The 25,314-nt window shown below is 41.9% G+C and overlaps 1 protein-coding gene across 1 annotated transcript in view; it reads right to left on the bottom strand.

The window, feature by feature from the left end:
* The window catches only part of LOC135508089 (gamma-aminobutyric acid receptor subunit alpha-2-like), a 35,933-nt gene extending 13,918 nt beyond the window's left edge, over positions 1–22,015 (bottom strand). Inside the window, exons 1-5 of the mRNA XM_064928029.1 lie at positions 21,940–22,015; positions 21,117–21,238; positions 11,752–11,819; positions 9,686–9,906; positions 9,280–9,362 (exon numbers count right to left, since the gene is read on the bottom strand). Of these exons, the coding sequence (XP_064784101.1) occupies positions 9,280–9,362; positions 9,686–9,906; positions 11,752–11,819; positions 21,117–21,238; positions 21,940–22,010 (565 nt within the window). The 5' untranslated portion in view covers positions 22,011–22,015. The remainder of the gene's footprint in view (positions 1–9,279; positions 9,363–9,685; positions 9,907–11,751; positions 11,820–21,116; positions 21,239–21,939) is intronic.
* Between the last annotated feature and the right edge of the window lie 3,299 nt (positions 22,016–25,314).

Below are 25,314 nucleotides of genomic sequence, written 5' to 3'. Positions count from 1 at the left end.
ATCCACCTGTGTGTAATCAAGTCTCCGTATAAATGCACCTGCACTGTGATAGTCTCAGAGGTCCGTTAAAAGCGCAGAGAGCATCATGAAGAACAAGGAACACACCAGGCAGGTCCGAGATACTGTTGTGAAGAAGTTTGAAGCCGGATTTGGATACAAAAAGATTTCCCAAGCTTTAAACATCCCAAGGAGCACTGTGCAAGCGATAATATTGAAATGGAAGTAGTATCAGACCACTACAAATCTACCAAGACCTGGCCATCCCTCTAAACTTTCAGCTCATACAAGGAGAAGACTGATCAGAGATGCAGCCAAGAGGCCCATGATCACTCTGGATGAACTGCAGAGATCTACAGCTGAGGTGGGAGACTCTGTCCATAGGACAACAATCAGTCGTAAATTGCACAAATCTGGCCTTTATGGAAGAGTGGCAAGAAGAAAGCCATTTCTTAAAGATATCCATAAAAAGTGTTGTTTAAAGTTTGCCACAAGCCACCTGGGAGACACACCAAACATGTGGAAGAAGGTGCTCTGGTCAGATGAAACCAAAATTGAACTTTGTGGCAACAATGCAAAACGTTATGTTTGGCGTAAAAGCAACACAGCTCATCACCCTGAACACACCATTCCCACTGTCAAACATGGTGGTGGCAGCATCATGGTTTGGGCCTGCTTTTTTTCAGCAGGGACAGGGAAGATGGTTAAAATTGATGGGAAGATGGATGGAGCCAAATACAGGACCATTCTCGAAGAAAACCTGATGGAGTCTGCAAAAGACCTGAGACTGGGACGGAGATTTGTCTTCCAACAAGACAATGATCCAAAACATAAAGCAAAATCTACAATGGAATGGTTCAAAAATAAACATATCCAGGTGTTAGAATGGCCAAGTCAAAGTCCAGACCTGAATCCAATCGAGAATCTGTGGAAAGAACTGAAAACTGCTGTTCACAAATGCTCTCCATCCAACCTCACTGAGTTCGAGCTGTTTTGCAAGGAGGAATGGGAAAAAATTTCAGTCTCTCGATGTGCAAAACTGATAGAGACATACCCCAAGCGACTTACAGCTGTAATCGCAGCGAAAGGTGGCGCTACAAAGTATTAACTTAAGGGGGCTGACTAATTTTGCACGCCCAATTTTTCAGTTTTTGATTTGTTAAAACCTCTTGAAACTCTGGGGGAGCAATTTAATTTTTGGATGAAAAACGTTCCCGTTTTAAACAAGATATTTTCTCACAAAAAGATGCTCGACTATGCATATAATTGATAGCTTTGGAAAGAAAACACTCTGAATTTTCCAGAACTGCAAAGATATTGTCTGTGGGTGCCCTAGAACGGGAGCTACAGGCAAAACCAAGATGAAACGGCAACCAGGAAATGAGCAGGATTTTTGAGGCTCTGTTTTCCATTGTCTCCTTATATGGCTGTGAATGCGAGAGGAATGAGCCTGCCCTATCTATCGTTTCCCCAAGGTGTCTGCAGCATTGTGACGTATTTGTAGGCATATCATTGGAAGATTGACCATAAGAGACTACATTTTCCAGGTGTCCGCCCGGTGTCCTCCGTCGGAATTGGTGCGTCATTTTCAGCTGCTGGTATTTTTCCATGCGATTCTGAGGGGAAAGCAGGCTTCCACGAACTGCATATCAATGAAGAGATATGTGACAAAACACCTTGAGGATTGATTCTAAACAACGTTTGCCATGTTTCGGTCGATATTATGGAGTTAATTCGGAAAAAGTTTGACATTTTGGTGACTGAATTTTCGGTTCGTTTCGGTAGCCAAATGTGATGTACAAAACGGAGCGATTTCTCCTACACAAAGATTCTTTCAGGAAAAACTGAACATTTGCTATGCAACTGAGAGTCTCCTCATTGAAAACATCCGAAGCTCTTCAAAGGTAAATTATTTTATTTATTTATTTTTATTTATTTATTTATTTATTTATCTGGTTTTTGTGAAAATGTTGCGTGCTAAATGCTACGCAAAATGCTAAGCTAGCTTGCAATACTCTTACACAAATGCTTGATTTGCTATGGTTCAAAAGCATATTTTGAAAATCTGAGATGACAGTGTTGTTAAGAAAAGGCTAAGCTTGAGAGCAGGCATATTATTTTCATTTCATTTGCGATTTTCAGAAATCGTTAACGTTGCGTTATTCTAATGAGCCTGAGGCTGTATTCACGATCCCGGATCCGGGATGGGGAGTATCAGGTTTTAAAAAAGTTTGAAATTTCCAATAAATGTCGTTCCACTTCATGATTGTGTCCTACTTGTTGTTGATTCTTCACAAAAAAAATACAGTTTTATATATTTATGTTTGAAGCCTGAAATGTGGCAAAAGGTCGCAAAGTTCAAGGGGGCCGAATACTTTCGCAAGGCACTGTATTTAGCAATCTCCCACAATAAATGATATCTCTGACGAGAGACAGCGTGGCCTCTTATCTTGCGTTACAATCACTACACTTGTCTGATCAGTAGTGGGGCGAGACTCCATGAAGATGACATATGCATTACACCATGATATAAAAGGGGTATTAGTCCCTGTCAGTCTGCCCTCTGAATTTGATAAAATGTTCTCCTGTGTAGCTTAGGCGAACACCTTGCATAGACTACAGACAGTAGCTTAGAGAGTCTTATAGCTAGGCCTATATGAGAAAATAAAAGTTCAGAATAGAGGGGAATAAAACATCTGTGCATTTATGGCAACCATTAATGACCTTATCCATAGTGTTTTACTAACAGTTGTATTTCCTTCTAATGACTATAGTCTAGGCTATGTGAGCCACCCAATTAAACAAATTATCTTGGGATCCTGAAGACCGGGGGCTATGCGTGTATGTGTCTTATGTCAAGCTGCTACAACACCGCTATTTTGCAGCCCATTATAAACCTATAGCACCTGTCTGTGGGAGAAGAGGCATCTCAAGGACCACTCATTAATGTGCAAAGCAGCTATTCTTAGGCTCTGTTTGAATATATTAATGGATGGATTCTCCCTTTCTTGAAATCATCGTTGATATAAATACAGGCCTATTAGATCAATGATGATCAATGAGCATAGGCTATATATAAAGAAATAATCACTGATCTGACATGACTTGGTTGGTAGTCTAGAGTAAAATCTCCTTTCACTATCCATCTATTGGTGATATCTTCAAGGAAGGGAGGAATGAAGGACACATGGGTAATCCCAAAACAGGGGCATTGTCTCCGTTATAGGCTATTTGCCTCAGCTAAATACCGCTAACTTAGGTTACCACTTGTTCACCTTATATAGGCAAGTGGCTAGATCTATTAGATAATGGACTGTGAAATTGCTGTCTCAGACGGGGCTTTGCCCAAACCCCCTGCCCCATGACTATGCAAGGTCAATGACAGGGGTTTTGGTGCAGCCATTGAGCCCAACTGAGACGCACAATCCTCCTCCACGCAATCCTTCTCCACGCAATCCGTGACTTACATTCACAAGATTATAAACCTAGGCCTGCGAGATTACTTGGAAGTGTACATAAAATACCATGCCATTACGCACAAATGTGTAAGTTAATAGAACCATCCGTTCTATTAGCCAATGTGCAATCACTGGCAAACAAAATTGATGATCTACGGTGGAGACTATCCTACCAACGAGACATTAGAAACTGTAATATCTTATGTTTCACCGAGTCATGGCTGAACGATGACACGGATAATATAGAGCTGTCTGGATTTTCCGTACATCGGCAGGACAAGGGGCGGGGGTGTGTGTCTATTTGTCAATAACTGCTGGTGCGCGATGTCTATATTAAAATAAGTCTTGAGGTATTGCTCGCCTGAGGTAGAGTACCTCATGATAGGCTGTAGACCACACTATCTACCAAGAGAGTTATGATCTAAATTATTCATAGCAGTCTATTTACCACCACAAACCAATGCTGGCACTAAGATCACACTCAACAAGCTGTTTTATGGCCATAAGCAAACAAGAAAATGCTCATCCAGAAGCGACACTCCTAATGGCAGGGGACTTTAAAGCAGGCAAACTTAAATCCATTTTACCTCATTTTTACCAGCATTTCACATGTGCAACCACAGGGGAAAAACTCTAGACCACCTTTACTCCACACACAGAGAAGCATACAAAGCTCTCCCTTGCCCTCCATTTGGCAAATCTGACCATAACGCTATCCTCCTGAATCCTGTTTACAAGCAAAAACTATAGCAGGAAGTGGTCAGAAGATGCGAATGCTAAGCTTCAGGACTGTTTTGCAAGCACAGACTGGAATATGTTCTGTGATTCATCCAATGGCATTGAGGAGTATACCCAGGTGGGGACAGCCTAAGGGTAGGCAACAGCCTAAGGGTAGGCAACAACACATCTGCCACGCTGATTCTCAACACCGGGGCCCCTCAGGGGTGCCTACTCAAATCCTTGAGATGACAAGGTCAAAATCTGTCGTTCTGCCCCTGGACATAAATTTAAACATTGAAGAGGCTGTAGTAGAGTTGTTCGAGAATTTCAAGTTCCTTGGTGTACAGATCACCCACAAACTATCATGGTCCAGACACACCAAGACAGTCATGAAGAGGGCACAACAACATCCGACCATAAGGCGCTACAGAGGGTAGGGAGTACGACCCAATGCATCACTGGGGACAAGCTGGCTGCCCTCCATGACCTATATACTAGGTGGTGTCAGAGGAAGGACATAAAATTGTCAAAGACTCCAGTCACCCAAGTCATAGACTGTTCTCTCTGCTACCTCATGGCAAGCGGTACAGCAGCGCCAACTCTCGGTCCAAAAGGCTCCTTAACAGCTTCTACCCCCAAGCTATAAGACTGCTGAACAATTCATCAAATGGCCACGCTGAAAATGTACATTGACCCCCCCTTTGTTTTTACACTGCTGCTACTCGCTGTTTCTTATCTATGCATAGTCACTTTACCCCTGCCTACATGTACAAATTACCTTGACTAATCTGTACCCCCGCACATTGACTCAGTACCGGTACCCCCTGTATATAGCCTCGTTATTGTTATGTCATTTTATTGTGTTACTATTTATTTTATTTTTTACCTTATTTTATTAAGTAAATATTTTCTCTATTTCTTGAACTGCATTGTTGTTTAAGGGCTTGTAAGTAAGCATTCGGTGCATGTGACAAATATTATTTTATTTTACCTTTCGTTTCAACAAATAGGCTGCTGGCCTAGCTGTTACTCTCTAAGATACTATGCAAGGTGGTGGCATACACAGGGGATTGAGGATAACATTGTTGTGAATTCGAAGGGCACCATGACAGGGAATGATGCCCACAACTCCATACCAAGATAGTTAACTTGTGTTCTGACAACGCACTATGCATGGCCGTTAAGAATACAACCCACCCGTCTCTACCTAGGTATGTAACCGCACGGTGTGGTTCCTCCTTCTGAGAATAATCTGTGGCACAACCTCTTCCAGGTCCTAATACTTATAAGTTTTTTTTTTTACTAAAGCCAATTCTAAAGTCTAGTTTCACCAGGCCATCTAATGCAAGCATTTCAACAGTGGTGCACACAGCAACAGGGAGCCAGGAAGACATGTCAATAACCAAATCTAACCAAACTTTATTCTCAAAATTTAATCAAGTTTTTCTTGAATTTTGCCACTTTATTCATCAAAATATTGCCACTTTATTAGATTAATTTAATTTAAACTTTATTCCCAAAAAGTCTACTTGATTCTGGAAGTATTTAAAGTTTTAAAGTACTACACATGTAAAAATAGTAATAATCCAAGTACCAACACCAATCACATTTATTATTTTGTTCTCTTCACTTGGCCCTAATTCTCTTCCACACACTACGGTAATGGTTAAAAAAAAGAAAGAAGATTGTTGTCTATCAATAATGACAAACCACCTGGTACTGACAACTTACTGAGGATGGTTGCGGACTATACTGCCACCCTTTTTTGCCATCTCTTCAGTCTAAGTCTACAGGGAAGTGTGTGCCCTCAGGCCATCAGGGAAGCGAAAGTCATTCCGTTACCCAAGAACAGCAAAGCATCTTTTACCGTTTCAAACAGCTGACCAATCAGCCTGCTACCAACCCTTTTTGAGAAAAAATGTGTTGACCAGATACAAAGCAAATTAACAACTGACTTTCACCACGCTTGTAGTGATGGGCCGCTCAGCAAAAAGAAGCCACTGCTCCAAAACCACCATAAAAAACAGACTATGGTTTGCAACTGCACATGGGGACAAGGATCATACTTTTTGGAGAAATGTCCCCTGATCTGATGAAAGAAAAATACAACTGTTTGGCCATAATGACCATCGTTATGTTTGGAAGAAAAAGGGGGAGGCTTATAAGCCGAAGAACACCATCCCAACTGTGAAGCAAGGGGGTGGCAGCATCATGTTGTGGGGGTGCTTTGCTGCAGGCGGCACTGGTGCACATCACAAAATAATTGGAATCATGAGGAAGGAGAATTATGTGGATATATTGAAGCAACATCTCAAGACAGGACAACAACAAAGTCAAGGTATTGGAGTGGCCATCACAAAGCCCTGACCTCAATCCCATAGAAAATCTGTGGACAGAACTGAAAAAGTGTGTGCGAGCAAGAAGGCCTACAAACCTGATTCAGGTGCACCAACTCTGTCAGGAGAAATGGGCTAAAATTCACCCAAGCTTGTGGAAGGCTACCCGAAATGTTTGACCCAAGTTAAACAATTTAAAGGCAATGCTACTAAATACTAATTTGGTATGTAAACTTCTGACTCACTGGGAATGTCATGAAAGAAAGAAACGCTGAAATAAGTCATTCTTTCTGCTATTATTTTGACATTTCACATTCTTAAGTGGTGATCCAAACTGACCTAAAACAGGGAATTTTTACTTGGATCAAATGTCAGGAATTGTGAAAAACTGGGTTTAAATGCATTTGGCTAAGGTGTATGTAAACATCCAACTTGAACTGTATGTCGATATAGGACTTGTTTTACTGTGGATATAGATACTTTTGTACCTGTTTCCTCCAGCATCTTCACAAGGTCCTTTGCTGTTGTTCTGGGATTGATTTGCACTTTTCACACCAAAGTACATTCATCTCTAGGAGACTGAATGCGTCTCCTTCTTGAGTGGTATGATGGCTGCATGGTCCCATGGTGTTTATACTTGTGTACTATTGTTTGTGCAGATGAACATGGTACCTTCAGGTGTTTGGAAATTGCTCCCAAGGATGAACCAGACTTGTGGAAGTCAACAAGTTTTTTTCTGAGGTCTTGGCTGAATTATTTTGATTTTCCCATGATGTCAAGCAAAGAGCAAGGTTGTTTGAGTTTGAAGGTTGACCTTGGAATACATTCACAGGTACACCACAAATGTACTCAAATTATGTAAATTAGCCTATCAGTATCTTCTAAAGCCATGACATAATTTTCTGGAATTTTCCAAGCTCTATAAAGGCACAGTCAACTTAGTGTATGTAAACTTCTGACCCACTGGAATTGTGGTACAGTGAATTATAAGTGAAATAATATGTCTGTAAACAATTGTTGGAAAATTTACTAGATGCCCTAACCGACTTGCCAGAACATAAGATTCAACAACGGAGACATAAACTGAACCAGGTCCACAGACATTGTACTAACAGAAGTTGAATAATGTGTCCCTGAACAAAGGGGGAATCAAAATCAAAATTAACAGTCAATGCAGCTGGTGGCCACACCAGATGCTAAGTACTGCAGTGCATCTCCTTCTCATGGACTGCACCAGATTTGCCAGTTCTTGCTGTGAGATGTTACCCCACTCTTCCACCAAGGCACCTGCAAGTTCCCGGACATTTCTGGGGGGAATGGCCCTAGCCCTCACCCTCAGATCCAACAGGTCCCAGACGTGCTCAATGGGATTGAGATCCGGGCTCTTTGCTGACCATGGCAGAACACTGACATTCCTGTCTTGCAGGAAATAACACACAGAACGAGCAGTATGGCTGGTGGCATTGTCATGCTGGAGGGTCATGTCAGGATGAGCCTCCAGAAAGGGTACCACATGAGGGAGGAGGATGCCTTCCCTGTAACGCACAGTGTTGAGATTGCCTGCAATGACAACAAGCTCAGTCCGATGATGCTGTGACACACAGCCCCAGACCATGACGGACCCTCCAATTCCAAATCAATCCCACACCAGAGTACAGGCCTTGGTGTAACACTCATTCCTTCGACGATTAACACGAAACCAACCATCACCCCCTGGTGAGACAAAACCGCGACTCGTCAGTGAAGAGCACTTTTTGCCAGTCCTGTCTGGTCCAGCGACGGTGGGTTTGTGCCCGTAGACGACATTGTTGCCGGTGATGTCTGGTGAGAACCTGCCTTACAACAGGCCTACAAGCCCTCAGTCCAGCCTCTCTCAGCCTATTGGGGACAGTCTGAGCACTGATGGAGGGATTGTGTGTTCCTGGTGTAAATCAGGCAGTTGTTGTTGCCATTCTGTACCAGGACCGCAGCTGTGATGTTCGGATGTACCGATCCTGTGCAGGTGTTGTTACACGTGGTCTGCCACTGTGAGGACGATCAGCTGTCCGTCCTGTCTCCCCATAGTGCTATCTTAGGCGTCTCACAGTACGGACACTGCAATTCATTGCCCTGACCACATCTGCAGTCCTCATGCCTCCTTGCAGCATGCCTAAGGAACGTTCACACAGATGAGCAGGGACCCTGGGCATCTTTCTTTTGGTGTTTTTCAGAGTCAGTAGAAAGGCCTCTTTAGTGTCCTAAGTTTTCATAACTGTGACCTTAATTGCCTACCGTCTGTAATCTGTTAGTGTCTTAACAACCATTGCACAGGTGCATCTTCATTAATTGTTTATGGTTCATTGAACAAGCAACCCTTTACAATGAAGATCTGTGAAGTTTTTGGGATTTTTCCTAATTATCTTTGAAAGACAGGGTCCTGAAAAAGCAATGTTTTTTTTTTGTTGCTGAGTTTATGTTACTGTGAAATGAGAAAATTACATTGCATAATGAAAGGAAGCTAAATTCAGTCACCTCTAGCAAAACAGTCAATCTGATAGAAGATTGATAGAACTTACGTCAGATACAGTACGTCTTTGTAGAGAGGCACATGGCATTGCTGTTTAGGAAAAGCCTAATTTTACTTGTGAACTCAGAACAAACCCAACTAACTAGATGTTTCAGTCTCACAGTCAACCAGTTAAACATCTAGCAAGAAACAAAGTTCTGCCTCTAGCTATATCAGTTCCTTACAAAGTAAAATAGAAGCAAGAATGAGGAGATAAGCTTACAGCTGCCAAACTTAAGTGGACAGGAGTGGGAATCCATAGGGAAGTCTTCGAGGTGCATGGGACATTCCGCCTGGACCGTTAACCTGAGTAAATACAAAAATACAGACGCAAGAGTTCACATCACCCCAGAACCTCAGGGCTACTCTCTCGGTGCAGTTGTTTTGTTGTGCTACTATGTTTCTTTTGAATGGCCTCATCTCTCCTCACTTTCAGGCTATGCTGAGACCTTGTGTATACAAATACTGCATGGTTTTCATAGGGTGATGCTGACTGCCTGTACAATAGCAGTAGATCTCAATGCTGGCGTTTGGCTGCTGCACTGACATCACCTTGTCCTTTGACCTGAGGACAGCTCTTTTAGCTCTCTAATGAAACCAGGGGTAATAAAAAAACAAGCACTTGTTACCTCATAGTGTACAGCAGTGTTCCATCCTCCATGATCCGGAGCAGTTTGTTGGGCATGGTCATGTTGTGAGCGACAGATTTCTTCCCATTGTGGAAGAAGGTATCTGGCGTCCAGATCTTACTGGCCATCAGATTGTTCAGCCGCAGGATATTCATCGGCCCATTAAACTTCAGCCGCTCGTCAATCCAGCTCTGACGGAAGAACACGTCCACAGTGTATTCCTGACAAAGAGCAGAGTACAAAAGACTTTAGCACAGGTTGAGATATGGGTAATGAAGAGACTGCGATGGCAGAGGGTGTTATAAAAACAAGTTAGATCTGGTAAACCTACTGCTGCATCATAACATGTGTTTTGAATAAGTATAGTGAAACCATAAGGATATTAAAGCTCCTCAATCAATAAAATAAATCAAAAAGTGTGTTCTAAAGTGGTGCCTCCTGCGTCAGTGTTTGAGGTTGCACCTGGTTTGTTATGTCTGGGGACATGCAGTCAGTGGTGGATGCCTGCTCCCTGCCCTCTTGCTAATGTCAGGGTGGATTTACATCAGTACCCCCTATCCCTACAGCATCTGGCCCTCTGGAGTCTGGTGGGTACAGCCCTCCTTCCCATACGCAAAGCCCCCAGGCTTCTGACCCCCAAGGGCTTTACTGAGCAGTTCATGGGGCGACACACAAGGGTAAATGATTCCTGGACTCTGAAACCCTTTGAATTTGAAGCCCTTAAACAAAAACACATGCTCAAAGACTTCAATAACAACTGTGAAGTTGCAATCCGTTTTTCCCAGAGTAAATGACTTTCTTTGTTAACACACTCCAAGAGCACAAGTTAGCGCTGTGATGTCTCACAATGGATGTTAATGGGTTGAGTTACCACAAACAGAGAAAGCCCTGTGAGAAAGCCTAGAGAAAAGCTCTGTACCAGTCCAATCCACTATTATCATCTGGGTCCAATTTTTTTAAAGTTACCAATACGGATCATTTCAGCTATTGGATAGAATTAAATGCATAGAAATAAAATGAACAGAACTGGTTTCCCCATTCAAGTCAGTGAGTTGTCCATTCTATTCATTCTATTTCTGTGCATTTAATGTCTGATAGGCAAAATCCAAATACATAACTTTGGAAAAACTGGGCCCTGGTCAGTCAAATGAAAGTAGTCTAGAAATGTATCGTCCAATATTCGGCCTAATAATGATTAGTTTTATCTAACACTATGACAGTGATTCTATGTCACAAGAGCTCTGTGGAGGGATCCCAGTAAGGAGAGAGGAAGATATAGAAGCCATATATTTACAGACACAAAGCATAGGGAGCAGCAGGGATGCTGTCAAATATATGAGAGAGAGAGAGAGAGAGAGAGAGAAAGAGAGAGAGAGATGCCACTATCAGAGAAACACTATCAAAGCAGAGTGATGGCCCAAGAGTGAAATTATCCACTGTGAGCTGGAAGGAGCCTCTAAATGAATTATACATGTGCCATTTCTTCTTCTTTTTTAAGGCGCTAGTTCGGTAGCAACCATTTCCCCCACTTCTTTATGGTTTAAATATTTGAGAGCAGGCTGAAATGGAGGGCTGAGAGTGTGATGGAGGGAAACTGAGAAAAGCTTTTAAAGCCCAGCAGGTACGAGCCTGGAGCTTGCAGAACAAGGCCAAAGGAAAGAAAGGGGGCGAGAGGGTGAGACAGAGAAAGAAAAAAGAAATGGGACACAGAGAGTGAGGACTCTGTGAACATGATATGCCTGTGTATGTACAGTATGTGTGTGTGTCTAAGAAAAAAAAGTGCAGCTATAATGGCAACAGAGACAGACACAGTAGTGATGCTACCCCAAAATCACATGAAATGTTGATGGACCAATCACAATTTAAAGGGTCAGTCTCTGTCCTACTCAAAATATATATGAAATACTTAACATATATCAATGTATATCTATTGTTAAACATAAGCTTATATATAAAACAAAATCTGAAATAAATAATGAATTAATGTATCTTCATAGATGAAAGAAGCTGAATACATTTCACTAAGAGCTTTATCGTAGTAGTCTAATGCCTAGTATAACACTTACCATGTCTGTGTCTGACACTGGACCAAAACTTGTGACATAAATATCAGTCTTCACCTCTGTCACCCGATCTGTAAAATATATGCATACAAAAAATGTTTTAAATGTATTTAAAATGTTGTTTTTATATAGTCGCAACAACTGATTTTAATGCTTCATTCATGTTTCATATGTATATTTTTAGGTCTATCTGTTCATGTCAACAAGGCATCCATTCGCAAATCCCATGTTAAAACACATGTTTTTGAGAACTGTGAGGTACATCTGGAATGAGATGTGGTTGAGATCAATCCAGCCCCTGAAAGCCATGATTTCACATTAAACTTAGATGTCTGTGCTGTCATGGCAACGCTTTGTCCACGATTCCACATTTACATTTTCTCATCGCTCATCTTCCTGCCTCAGACTCCCTGGTGAACAGTGGGATGGGAACATACACTATATCATGTTACGTCTGCGCTGTCCTCATGGGGGAAACACACTCACTATCCTCACTGCCCTTCAAACACTTTAGGGGCATCTCAATTGGCTAAAGCGGCCTCATTTCCTGGTCCAACTCTCCATGCAAAGGAATTAATTCTGATCTAAGTATAGTAAAAGCAGTGTTGATGTCTACCAGGTCAGAGTTACATATTGATCGTGGGTAGGGTGATTTAATGTACTCCCATATAATCTAAAAGCAATATCTTCGTAAGAGACATATGATACCCCTGAAAAGTACAATCCAAATCCAATCTAACACGAACGTATCATCAATGATACGGGGCAGCAGGGTAGCCTATTGGTTAGAGAGTTGGACTAGCAACTGGAAGGTTGCAAGTTCAAACCCCCAAGCTGAAAAGGTACAAATTTGTTGTTCTGCCCCTGAACAGGCACTGTTCCTAGGCTGTCATTGAAAATAAGAATTTGTTCTGAACTGACTTGCCTAGTTAAATAAAGGTTTACATGTTTTTTTTATTTTTTTTTTAAAGATCATTCTTATATATAGTAAATGCATGCGTGCACGCAAATACAGGCCATCACACACATACAGAGGCCATCACACAGATACACTGGCCATCACACAGATACACAGGCCATCGGACACATACACAGGCCATCACACACATACACTGGCCATCGGACACATACACAGGCCATCAGACACATACACAAACACAGGTCCTCACACACAAATACAGTCACACTCATAATTCACACTCTTAAAAATATAGTGAAGGAACAGCAAACAACTGCCAAAAGCAAAAGTGTTCAGGAAGCACCCCAGTGACCAATAATTCTGGGCCTTCAGAAATGTCCATATTTTGTTGTGTTAAAGCCTGAAACTAAAATGGATTAAATTGAGTTTTTTTGGCACTGGCCTACACACCATAGTCGCAACAAAGTGGAATTGAGTTTTCATTTTTTTACAAATTAATTAAAAATGAAAAACTTAAATATCTTGAGTCAATAAGTACTCCAAGTCAGTTAAGAACAAATTCTTATTTTCAATGATGGCCTAGGAACAGTGGGTTAACTGCCTTGTTCAGGGGCAGAACGACAGATTTTTACCTTGTCAGCTCAGGGATTCAATCTTGCAACCTTTTGGTTACAAATCAAATCTATTTATATAGCCCTTCGTACATCAGCTGATATCTCAAAGTGCTGTACAGAAACCCAGCCTAAAACCCCAAACAGCAAGCAATGCAGGTTTAGAAGCACGTTGGCTAGGAAAAACTCAGTAGAAAGGCCAAAACTTAGGAAGAAACCTAGAGAGGAACCAGTCTATGAGGGGTGGCCAGTCCTCTTCTGGCTGTGCCGGGTGGAGATTATAACAGAACATGGCCAAGATGTTCAAATGTTCATAAATTACCAGCTTGGTCAAATAATAATAATCACAGTAGTTGTCGAGGGTGCAGCAAGTCAGCACCTCAGGAGTAAATGTCAGTTGGCTTGTCATAGCCAATCATTAAGAGTATCTCTACCACTCCTGCTGTCTCTACAGAGTCTCTAGAGAGTACTAGTCCAAAGCTCTAACCACTAGGCTACCTGCTGCCCAGGCCAATGGTGATTTTAAAGTTACAGGATGGATCAGCAACATTGTAGTTACTCCACAATACGAACCTAATTGACAGAGTGAAAATAAAAATATAGTGGAAATAAAAATATTCCAAAACATGAGTCCTGTTTGCAATAAGGCACTTAAGTAATACAGTAAAAAATGTGGCAAAGCAATTAACTTTTGTCCTGAATACAAAATGGTATGTTTGGGGAAATCCAACACAACACATCACTGAGTACCACTCTTCATATTTTCAAGCATCGTGGTGTCTGCATCATGTTCTGAATATGCTCGTAATTGTTAAGGACTGGTAAGTTTCAGGATAAAAAATGAACGGAATAGACCTAAGGGAAAAAAAAATCATTGGCAAGGTTAGCAAACTTGGGCAACAACAAATTCTGAACCTACGCAACCATGCATAACTGACCAAATTATAGGATTAACATTTTGAATTCTGTGAAGTGAGGTGGAAGAGGTGAAAAAAAGTATTGTTGTCTATCAACAATGACAAGCCACCTGGGTCTGACAACTTGGAAGGAAGATTACTGAAAATGATAGCGGACGATCTTGCCACTCCTATTTGCCATCTCTTCAATCTAAGCCTACAGGACAGTGTGTGCCCTCAGGCTTGGAGGAAAGCAAAAGTAATTCCATTGCCAAAGAATAGCTCAATCAGGCAGTTAGTTAACTTTTGGAAAAAGTTGTGTTTGACCAGATTCAATGCTATTTCACAGTAAACAAACAACAGATTTTCAGCAGGCTTATAGGCAAGGGCATTAAACATGTACGGCACTTACACAAATGACTGATGATTGGCAGAGAGAAATTGATAATAAAAAGATTGTGAGAGCTGTTTTGGTAAGACTTCAGCGGAGCATTTGAGATTATAGATCATAATCTGCTGCTTTACATACCCTGCTTTACATCCCTCATCTAAAAATGTCACTGGAGAAAGACGTTTTACATGTCCCCAACCGATAGTGTTTTATATTTCAATTATTTGTGTTTTGTGTAACTTATTTTTAAAACTTATTTTGTACATAATGTTGCTGCTACCGTCTCTTATGACCGAAAATAACTTCTGGACATCAGTACTGCGATTACTGACCACGGACTAGCAGAATCCTTTTTTTCCTTTAACGAGTCTGATAAACCCGACACGAACGACATACTGCTTTCTCGGGAACAGGCCCAGATCCCTGTGATTTGCGTGAAGACGAAGTGGAGAAAAAGGGGCCAAAGGGCAGGCTGCCTTCTGAGAATTTGTAGGCAATCGAATAAACCCCCACTCCCTTCCATTCTGCTAGCAAATGTGCAATCTCTGGAGAATAAAATAGATGACCTACGTGGAAGATTAAACTACCAACGGGACATTCAAAACTGTAATATCTTATGCTTCATGGAGTCATGGCTGAAGGACAACACTGTCAACATACAGCTGGCTGGTTATACACTGCACCGGCAGGATAGAACAGCAGTGTCTGGTAAAACAAGGGGTGGCGGACTATGTATTTTTATTTAAAAAACAGCTAGTTCACGATATCTAAGGAAGTCTCGAGCTATTGCTCGCCTGAGGTAGAGTATCTCATGATAAACTGTAGACCACACTACCTACCTAGATAGTTTTCATCTGTATTTTTCATAGCTGTTTACATACCACCACAGTCAGAGGCTGGCACTAAGACAGCATTGAATGAGCTGTATTCCGCCAAAAGTAAAGAGGCGGGGACTATAATGCAGGGAAACTTAAATCCGTATTACCAAATTTCTATCAGCATGTTAAATGTGCAACCAGAGGAAAACAAACTCTGGACAACCTTTACTCCACACACAGAGACGCATACAAAGCTCTCCCTCGTCCTCCATTTGGCAAATCTAACCATAATTCTATCCTCCTGATTCCTGTTTACAAGCAAAAATTAAAGCAGGAAGCACCCGTGACAAGATCAATAAAAAGTGGTCAGATGAAGCAGATGCTAAGCTACAGGACTGTTTTGCTAGCACAGACTGGAATATGTTCCGGGATTCCTCCGATGGCATTAAGGAGTACACCACATCAGTCATTGGCTTCATCAATAAGTGTATTGTTGACTTCGTCCCCACAGTGACTGTACGTACATACCCCAACCAGGCAATGTCCACTCTGAGCTAAAGGCTAGAGCTGCCACTTTCAAGGAGCCGGACTCTAACCTGGAAGCTTATAAGAAATTCCGCTATGCCCCCCGACGAACGATCAAACAGCCAAACCGTCAATACAGGACTAAGATTGAATCGTACTACACCGGCTCTGATGCTCGTCGGATGTGGCAGGGCATGCAAACCATTACAAACTACAAAAGGAAGCACAGCCGAGAGCTGCCCAGTGACACGAGCCTACCAGACGAGCTAAACTACTTCTATACTCGCTTCGAGGCAAATGGCACTGAAACATGCATGAGAGCATCATCTGTTCCTGAAGACTGTGTGATCACGCTCTCCACAGCTGATGTGAGTAAGTCCTTTAAACAGGTCAACATTCACTAGGCCGCAGGGCCAGTCGGATTACCAGGACGTGTACTGCCAGCATGCGCTGACCAACTGGCAAGTGTCTTCACTGATATTTTCAACCTCTCCCTGTCTGAGTCTGTAATACCAACATGTTTTAAGCAGACCACCATAGTGCCTGTGCCCAAGAACACTAAGGTAACCTGCCTAAATGACTACCGGTAGCACTCACGTCTGTAGCCATGAAGTGCTTTGAAAGGCTGGTTATGACTCACATTAACACCATTATCCCATAAACCCTGGACCCACATCCAATTTGCATACCGCCCCAACAGATCCATAGATGATGCAATCTCTATTGCATTCCACACTGTCTTTTCCCACATGGACAAAAAGAACAACAATGTGAGAATGCTATTCATTAACTACAGCTCAGCATTCAACACCATAGTGCCCTCAAAGCTCATCAATAAGCTAAGGAGCCTGGGACCAAACACCTCCCTCTGCAACTGGATCCTGGACTTCCTGACGGACCCCATGTAAGAAGGGTAGGTAACAACACATCCGCCACGCTGATCCTCAACACAGGGGCCCCTCAGGTGTGCGTGTTCAGCCCCCTTCCGTACTCCCTGTTCACTCATGACACACGGCCAGGCACGGCTCCAACACCGTCATTAAGTATGCAGATGACACAACAGTGGTAGGCCTAATCACCGACAATGACGAGACAGCCTATAGGGAGGAGGTCAGAGACCTGGCCGTGTGGTGCCAGGACAACAACCCTTCCCTCAACGTGATCAAGACAAGGAGATGATTGTGGACTACAGAAAAAAGAGGACCGAGCACGCCCTCATTCTCATCGACATGGCTACAGTGGAGCAGGTTGAGAGGTTCAAGTTCCTTGGTGTCCACATCACCAACAAACTAACATGGTCTAAGCACACCAAGACATGAAAAGGGCACAACAAAATCTATTCTCCCTCAGGAGACCTTGAAATATTTGGCATGGGTACTCAGATCCTCAAAAGGTTCTACAGCTGCACCATCGAGAGCATGACTTTAAAGTGGTTGTCTAGCAATGATCAACAACCAATTTGACAGAGCTTGAAGAAATTAGAAAATAATATTGTACAATCCAGGTATGCAAAGCTCTTGGAGACTTACCCAGAAAGACTCACAGCTGTAATCACTGCCAAAGGTGATTCTAACATGTATTGAGTCGGGGTGTGAATACTTATGTAAATTAGATATTTCTGTATTTCATTTTCAACACAGTTGCAAACATTTCGAGAAATATGTTTTCACTTTTATTAAATACACCATGAACATGGATTATCCTAATACCTGTGTGATAATTGGGTGCAGAAACAATGGAGCCCCGGGTAATCTCAAACAAGGTTTACATTGACTTTCACTAATTGTGCAACAACATTTTGGTAATTGTTTTGAAAATCATTATCACTTATTTCAAATTCTTTGTCATCTCAACACGTCAGAATTCATGTCTGTTATGAGGTTTGCTGAGCTTCTTACATTTTCTTTTGAGGTCAGGAGTGAAAAACAAACAAACAGTCTACTTATTTTGAATTGCAGTGAATTGTCTACAACTGTAAGACTTGATTTAAGCCAAACCTGGGAGCTATTGTGCAATTCTAAAATCTCTCAGTGAAAAAATCCCATTTCCCATAAATAGAACAGCCATTTCCCAGTACACATCTGGTGCATCTGTCTTCTTTGGTCTCATGGGAAACCAAATTAACATTACTGCCTGACTGTAGAGGGCTTCTGCCATTAAATAATATCTACAACTACAGTAGAGAAACATCAACATAAATCATAGCACCTTGTGGGCTATTCTAGGATCCATGAAAAGTTAAAACCTCAGTAAGTCCTCAATAAACGAGTCAAGAAAGCATATTCAATCACACAAATGGGATCAGTGACTGTACTGGGATCAGTGTACTGTATAACCATGATCAGTCATCTTTTTTTACGGACCAGGCATTATAAATCACACCACTCACACCTAATATGGGCTGCTCTTGGATCAGTAAGAAGCCAGAAGCAAAGTACTTCCTTGCCAGCAATTCACATTTGGAGCTGTAGTGCCATTGTAAGGGAAATTACCTCGAAACAAGGCCAGTTGTAAACTGCACATGACTAAAGGGCTGTCCCAAATGTGAATTTGTATCCTTCTGGATGTGAATCTTCAGCAAAGCCTTGTGACACAGTTATCAGGATAATCACATTGGCACAGTAGGCATTTGGTTTTTCGTTATCTTACCTTTTCTAACAAAATGCCCTAGTTGTGACTAAGACTAATCTTTGTCCACTACATCCAGTGTCTATGCCGCTCATTAGAACTGGGACAATGGGAGCCTCTCTTGGGAGCCATTGAGGTATTGGGAGCTATTTTGCCTTGTGAGTCATAGGACACTATGAATTAGAGAGTCCACAATCATAATGAAATTGTTGCAATCCCTATTACTAGCCTGTTCAACCTCTCTTTCGTGTCATCTGAGATTCCCAAAGATTGGAAAGCAGCTGCAGTCATCCTCCTCTTCAAAGGGGGGAACACTCTTGACCCAAACTGCTACAGACCTATATCTATCCTACCCTGCCTTTCTAAGGTCTTTGAAAGCCAAGTCAACAAACAGATGACTGACCATTTAGAATCCCACCGCACCTTCTCCGCTATGCAATCTGGTTTCTGAGCTGGTCAAGGGTGCACCTCAACCACGCTCAAGGTCCTAAACGACATCTTAACCGCCATCGATAAGAAACAATACTGTGCAGCCGTATTCATAGACCTGGCCAAGGCTTTCGACTCTGTCAATCACCACATCCTCATCGGTAGACTCGATAGCCTTGGTTTCTCAAATGATTGCCTTGCCTGGTTCACCAACTACTTCTCTGATAGAGTTCAGTGTGTCAAATTGGAGGGCCTGTTGTCCGGGCCTCCAGCAGTCTCTATGGGGGTGCCACAGGGTTCAATTCTCAGGCCGACTCTCTTCTCTGTATACATCAATATATCGCTCTTGCTGCTGGTGATTCTCTGATCCACCTCTACGCAGACGACACCATTCTGTATACTTCTGGCCCTTCTTTGGACACTGTGTTAACAACCCTCCAGACGAGCTTCAATGCCATACAACTCTCCATCTGTGGCCTCCAACTGCTCTTAAATACAAGTAAAACCAAATGCATGCTCTTCAACAGATCGCTGCCTGCACATGCCCGCCCGTCCAGCATCACTACTCTGGACGGTTCTGACTTAGAATATGTGGACAAATACAAATACCTAGGTGTCTGGTTAGACTGTAAACTCTCCTTTCAGACTCACATCAAACATCTCCAATCCAAAGTTAAATCTAGAATTGGCTTCCTATTCCTATTTCGAAACAAAGCATCATTCACTCATGCTGCCAAACATACTCTTGTAAAACTGACCGTCGTACCGATCCTCGACATTGTGGATGTCATTTACAAAATAGCCTCCAATACCCTACTCAATAAATTGGATGCAGTCTATCACAGTGCCATCTGTTTTGTCACCAAAGCCCCATATACTACCCACCACTGTGACCTGTACGCTCTCGTTGGCTGGCCCTTGCTTCATACTCGTCGCCAAACCCACTGGCTCCAGGTCATCTACAAGACCCTGCTAGGTAAAGTCCCCCCTTATCTCAGTTCGCTGGTCACAATAGCAGCACCCACCTGTAGCACGCGCTCCAGCAGGTATATTTCTCTGGTCACCCCCAAAACCAATTCTCCCTTTGGCCGCCTCTCCTTCCAGTTCTCTGCTGCCAATGACTGGAACGAACTACAAAAATCTCTGAAACTGGAAACACTTATCTCCCTCACTAGCTTTAAGCACCAGCTGTCAGAGCAGCTCACAGATTACTGCACCTGTACATAGCCCATCTATAATTTAGCCCAAACAACTACCTCTTCCCCTACTGTATTTATTTATTTATTTTGCTCCTTTGCACCCCATTACTTCTATTTCTACTTCACACATTCTTCCACTGCAAATCTACCATTCCAGTGTTTTACTTGCTATATTGTATTTACTTCGCCACCATGGCCTTTTTTTTGCCTTTACCTCCCTTATCTCACCTCATTTGCTCACATCGTATATAGAATTATTTTTCTACTGTATTATTGGCTGTATGTTTGTTTTACTCCATGTGTAACTCTGTGTTGTTGTATGTGTCGAACTGCTTTGCTTTATCTTGGCCAGGTCGCAATTGTAAATGAGAACTTGTTCTCAACTTGCCTACCTGGTTAAATAATGGTGAAATAAAATAAAATAAATAATAAAATACACAGCTCAATCATCATGGTGAGCCAGACACACCAAAACACACAGCGACATTTGAGTGTTAACGGTTTAAATGGATGCACACAAACAAAACTTCAAATTGACTGGGTCAGCCCTAAATAAAACAGCCTAGAAAAGCTCGTACAGTATCTCTTCTGTTACAGCAGATAATACTTTCTGTGTTGTTATCTTGGTGATAAGGGGGATGCAGATGCAAGCTCAGTAACTCATTCTGACACCAGAAGTTATTTGGTTATTTGGGAATTTAAACAAGCTTCTATCTGGGGAAATGCAAGAGATTGACACAAGAACATGTTAAATCTCAAAGATATTTAAAACTTTGAATAAAATATATGTCCTGGAGTCCTACTGGGTGTACAGGCTTTTGCTCCAGCTCTACTCGAACACAACTGATTATATTAATCAAGGTCCTGCTGAGCAGCTGATCAACATTTAAAACCAATTTAACTTTCATTTTATTTAATTTTATATGTAAAGTATGCAATGTTAACTGCTCACCGCCAAGTCCAGGTCGTAATCGGTTGTCATAGCCATCCAGAAGGCTATCCAAGATCCGGGTGAACAGAGTGATATTGTTTTTGAAGGCTTCTGAAGCATATGCCGATGATTCCACTCTTGATCTATGTAGGAAACATTAAGTAGCAGAGACATCAATGATTAGGAGAGATGTGAGGGGAAAATTGACATATGTGGGAAAACATTGTTTTTGTGTGTTTTCCTAAGGAACATAAAAACCTAATTCAACCTATCTCTGCCAACTTCCTCTCTTGAAATTGGACAGAGCACTACGGGGAAAACAATTGTTCTGTAGCCATCTATTAAGGACCACAAAAGTGAATTCATGTGGCTCAGTTGGCTTCTTGCAAAGACAACCAGCCTCTCTCTCATTTGTTCATTATAGAACAGACAGTTCCACCTCACCAAAGAAATTCCTAAAAATTTCCAAAGATAAATGAAGGAAGGCACCAAGAAATCGAGCATCAAACGATTATCACATTACTAAGTTTTCTTTCTTCAGATTCATACAAATGTTCTAACTTCCTGGAGCTGTGCGCAATCTCCACCTATAGTCTCCTTTTCAGGTCACCGCGCAATTGGTGTCTCCGCTCTCCACACAAATTGTGCCAGCCACCATGTTATCACGATAATAAAAAACAAAAAAGTCATTTCGCGTGACTGCTTTATTCCAATCTGAGAACCATTTAGAGTGGCCAAAATTGAGAAGATTTAGAACGTGCAGATGCAGTGCACGCAAACACCACTTACTGTTTTTTCTATTGATTGTTTATTTTTTTTATAAAGAAAATACAACGAAACTTACCTTGACTGCCACAGTACCATCATCGAGAAGAACACCGCTAGATAATGTGATAAATCCAACCGCTTGCTCATTGCTGAAATCCAAACCTACAGAATGGGAGGATGCCTAATTAAAGGTAATATTCAGAGCCCGAAATTCCATTCATGAAGACAGTCGATTAAAATGCTAAGCAATACCATTCATTCTGAATTATTGTCTTATGTTAACAAATTAATGCAAACTAATTCTATAAACCTTTTTCTCTATCCAAAATCAAATAGTCATGCGCTGTAATAGTCTATAAAGTCCATGCAAAGGCATCAAATGTGATGGCAACATGCAAACAAAAATAAATTCGACCACTCCATAAAAAACATGATACATAATTTTTTTTAACGTATCGAAGTTATTGAAAAATCCATTATTATTTGCTGGAATGGAGAGCAAGAAGATGTTTTGAAAACGTTTTGGAAATCATCAAACCTTCAAGGCAACTGTCACTTAGACGCAGAAAAACAATGAGGCGATTGACAGCTAGGCTACCTGACGAGCGCAAGGTATCCCCCCTTTGATTTTCTTTCTGAGAACTCAGCTGTAAAGTTGCGTCCAAGAGCACTGTGCATTATCTAAATTACACCACGGAGATTTGGCAATGTACTCGGAGTGCGCGTAAAAATGTTGATTGTATTCCAAACCCTGAAAAATCCAAAAGACCGAATGTTGCTCTGTCCATCTGTATCCAAGTGCCGTGGTTCACAATTATATTCGATATTGGCTCCCGCCTTTCACCTGTAACGGAAGCACCCGCACGCCCAATTCCGCGTGGCTCGAGCCACGGAGAAAAGTGAGGAAGACGAGCGAGGCAGAAATACTAGGTCCTAGAGATAGCTTTCACCATTTGACCACCAGAATAAATCCCAGATGTGATTACCTGGGACAAATTTATGTTTGAGGGTTCTGGAAAAGCTCTTTCTCTGCAACACAAAGCACACCACCACCATGTAAAAACTAGAACTGGTCTCAAGTAAAGGAGTTGGATAGATGCTAAGATGTTATTTTAGGCACTTTGGATGCGCTCAAGAGGCTGCGTGACTTCACCCATCCTAATTAACTCAGAAATGAACATGGTCTCAGGGCAATTGGTAGTATTCTGTGACAATCCATTTAGTATGATACTCTATATTAGGTTACATTATGAATGGAATAGCAGTTGTACAATATCATATGCATTCTAGGACATATACTATATTACAGTAGTGTGCCATGGTTCTGGGGCCTGGGCCTTCAGTGAAGTCCTACACAGTCCCACCCGAATTAATCCACCTCTTATTACCATCATTATGATGCCATGGAAATAGACACAATACATTTAGAAAGAAACGCAGTATAACCAGGCGTTGCGTCACCTTGAAATTGACATTTTTATTCAGAGAATTGCAGGGGAAGAGTACAATACCTTTTCATTGTACAGCTTCGTTGCCCTGCGCGCTTGTTTGTTGAGCTGTAGATCCACTCGGGTGTCCCCAAAAGTTTTCAAAAGCACCATTGTTTGTAAGTGCCCAGCCGTACTTTGGTGTCTCGTTGCTGCCTTGGTTAGACAACTCAGGTTTGCAAAGCCAGTGTGGCTCCAAACACCAAATCGATCACTTGCAAATAATAGGCATTCCCAGAAGTACAGTTTGCAGTGCTTCTCGGAGCCTGTCTTTGTAGCGTCGGCTTTGTAGCGTCGGCGTTTACCTCTCCTGACAATGTCTAACTTTTCTTGAAAAGTTTGTCTTGAGAATGGCGTTATAATTATATCCTCGACCAAATCGATATCTTCTCCTTCCGCCATTGTGGGTTGAAAAAACAGTTTAGTAGTACGCAAATTAATTTGTTGATCAATTTCAGTTTCCTAGTTCTGAGACCTGCCCATATAGGACCTGCCTCTCAATATTGGTAATCCAATCAAAAGATGTGCAGGCACTACGCCTGCTAGCTGGCTCCTGTGTAACACTGGAGCCAGCCAGCAGGCGTACAATAGTCAATTCTAAAGCTGATTGGTTGACAGTAAATTTTCATTTCCATTCACTTTAAGCTACAAGCGCCCGCACTGTTGATTCTGAAGGCCTGAGGGCAGATTTTAGACCCCTGGCAACACATGATGGCTGAATATGATTGATAAAATATCTAACATAAAGACCAGCCATCCTGGCTAGAAGCAGTGCAACCAAGAGGAATGCTATGAAATGAAGAGTGTAACTCTTACTCTGGTGAATAATTTAATACATATTTGTGGGAAAATATATTAAAAATATATATATATTCTGATGATGTTTAGGCCAGCAGAGAAGGCCTTGCTGGCCCTGACGGCCCACCACTGCTATATTAGACTGTATCTTACCCGGTTATAAAACAGCATAAAAATTGGATGACATAACCTTATTACATTTTAGTCATTTAGCAGACTAAAGTAGTGAGAGCATACATTTTCGTGTTTGTCTGTACTAGTCCCCCATGGGAATCGAACCCACAGCCCTGGCGTAATAAGTGCCTTGCTCTACCAACTGAACCACATGTGAGCCCGGAAAATAATATTGGCATTAATAAAATAATATTGGCATTAAAAAAATTGGCATTTTTGTATATAATGCCAAAACCCAATAAAAATATTTTTGGCTTGAGAGGAGGTATCCCCCTCCTTGAGAGGAGGTATCCCCCTCCTTGAGAGGAGGTATCCCCCTCCTTGAGAGGAGGTATCCCCCTCCTTGAGAGGATCTGCAGGGAAGAATAGGAGGAACTCCCCAAATACCGGTGTGCCAAGCTTGTACCGCCAAACTCAAGAAGACTCAAGGCTGTAATCACTGCCAAAGGTGCTTCAACAAAGTACTGATTAAAGGGTCTGAATACACTTTTTTATGTTTATAAATTAGCAAAAATGATTAAAACCAGTTTTAGCTGTGTCATTATGGTGTATTGTGTATAGCTGCGTTAAACCCTATTGAATTTCCCATACTGTTTTATGTCCACTAATATTATTCCAGTTCTTCTGCCGTTTTGGTGAAAAAAGGCAAATTCCTGTGAGATAAGACCGAGGAGGGTACAACCTTGCATGGTGGTCAAGGGTCATGGGCCACACCCTCTCATGCAATACCATGCCAATTGGCCACATGTTGGCGCTATATGAAGTGATTGAAAATGCAACCTTTAAAATCTCATGCCCCTCACCTCTCTTGTCTAGACAGATGGGTTGCCAATGTTCCAGCTTACATGTCTGTACGGATACAACATCAGTTTGGCGTAGAGAACTACGTCACTTCCTACATCACTATTGTTCACATCCCCAGACACAAAATAGTACATGGCAAGATAGAAATTTATGAGTGAATTTCGCAAGTTTGCAATAACTACTTTCAC

The sequence above is a fragment of the Oncorhynchus masou genome, chromosome 21, assembly GCF_036934945.1.
Source record: "Oncorhynchus masou masou isolate Uvic2021 chromosome 21, UVic_Omas_1.1, whole genome shotgun sequence".
Lineage (NCBI taxonomy): Eukaryota > Metazoa > Chordata > Actinopteri > Salmoniformes > Salmonidae > Oncorhynchus > Oncorhynchus masou.
The sequence above is the reverse complement of the archived record's forward strand: the minus strand, read 5'-3'. Positions and strand labels throughout refer to the sequence as shown.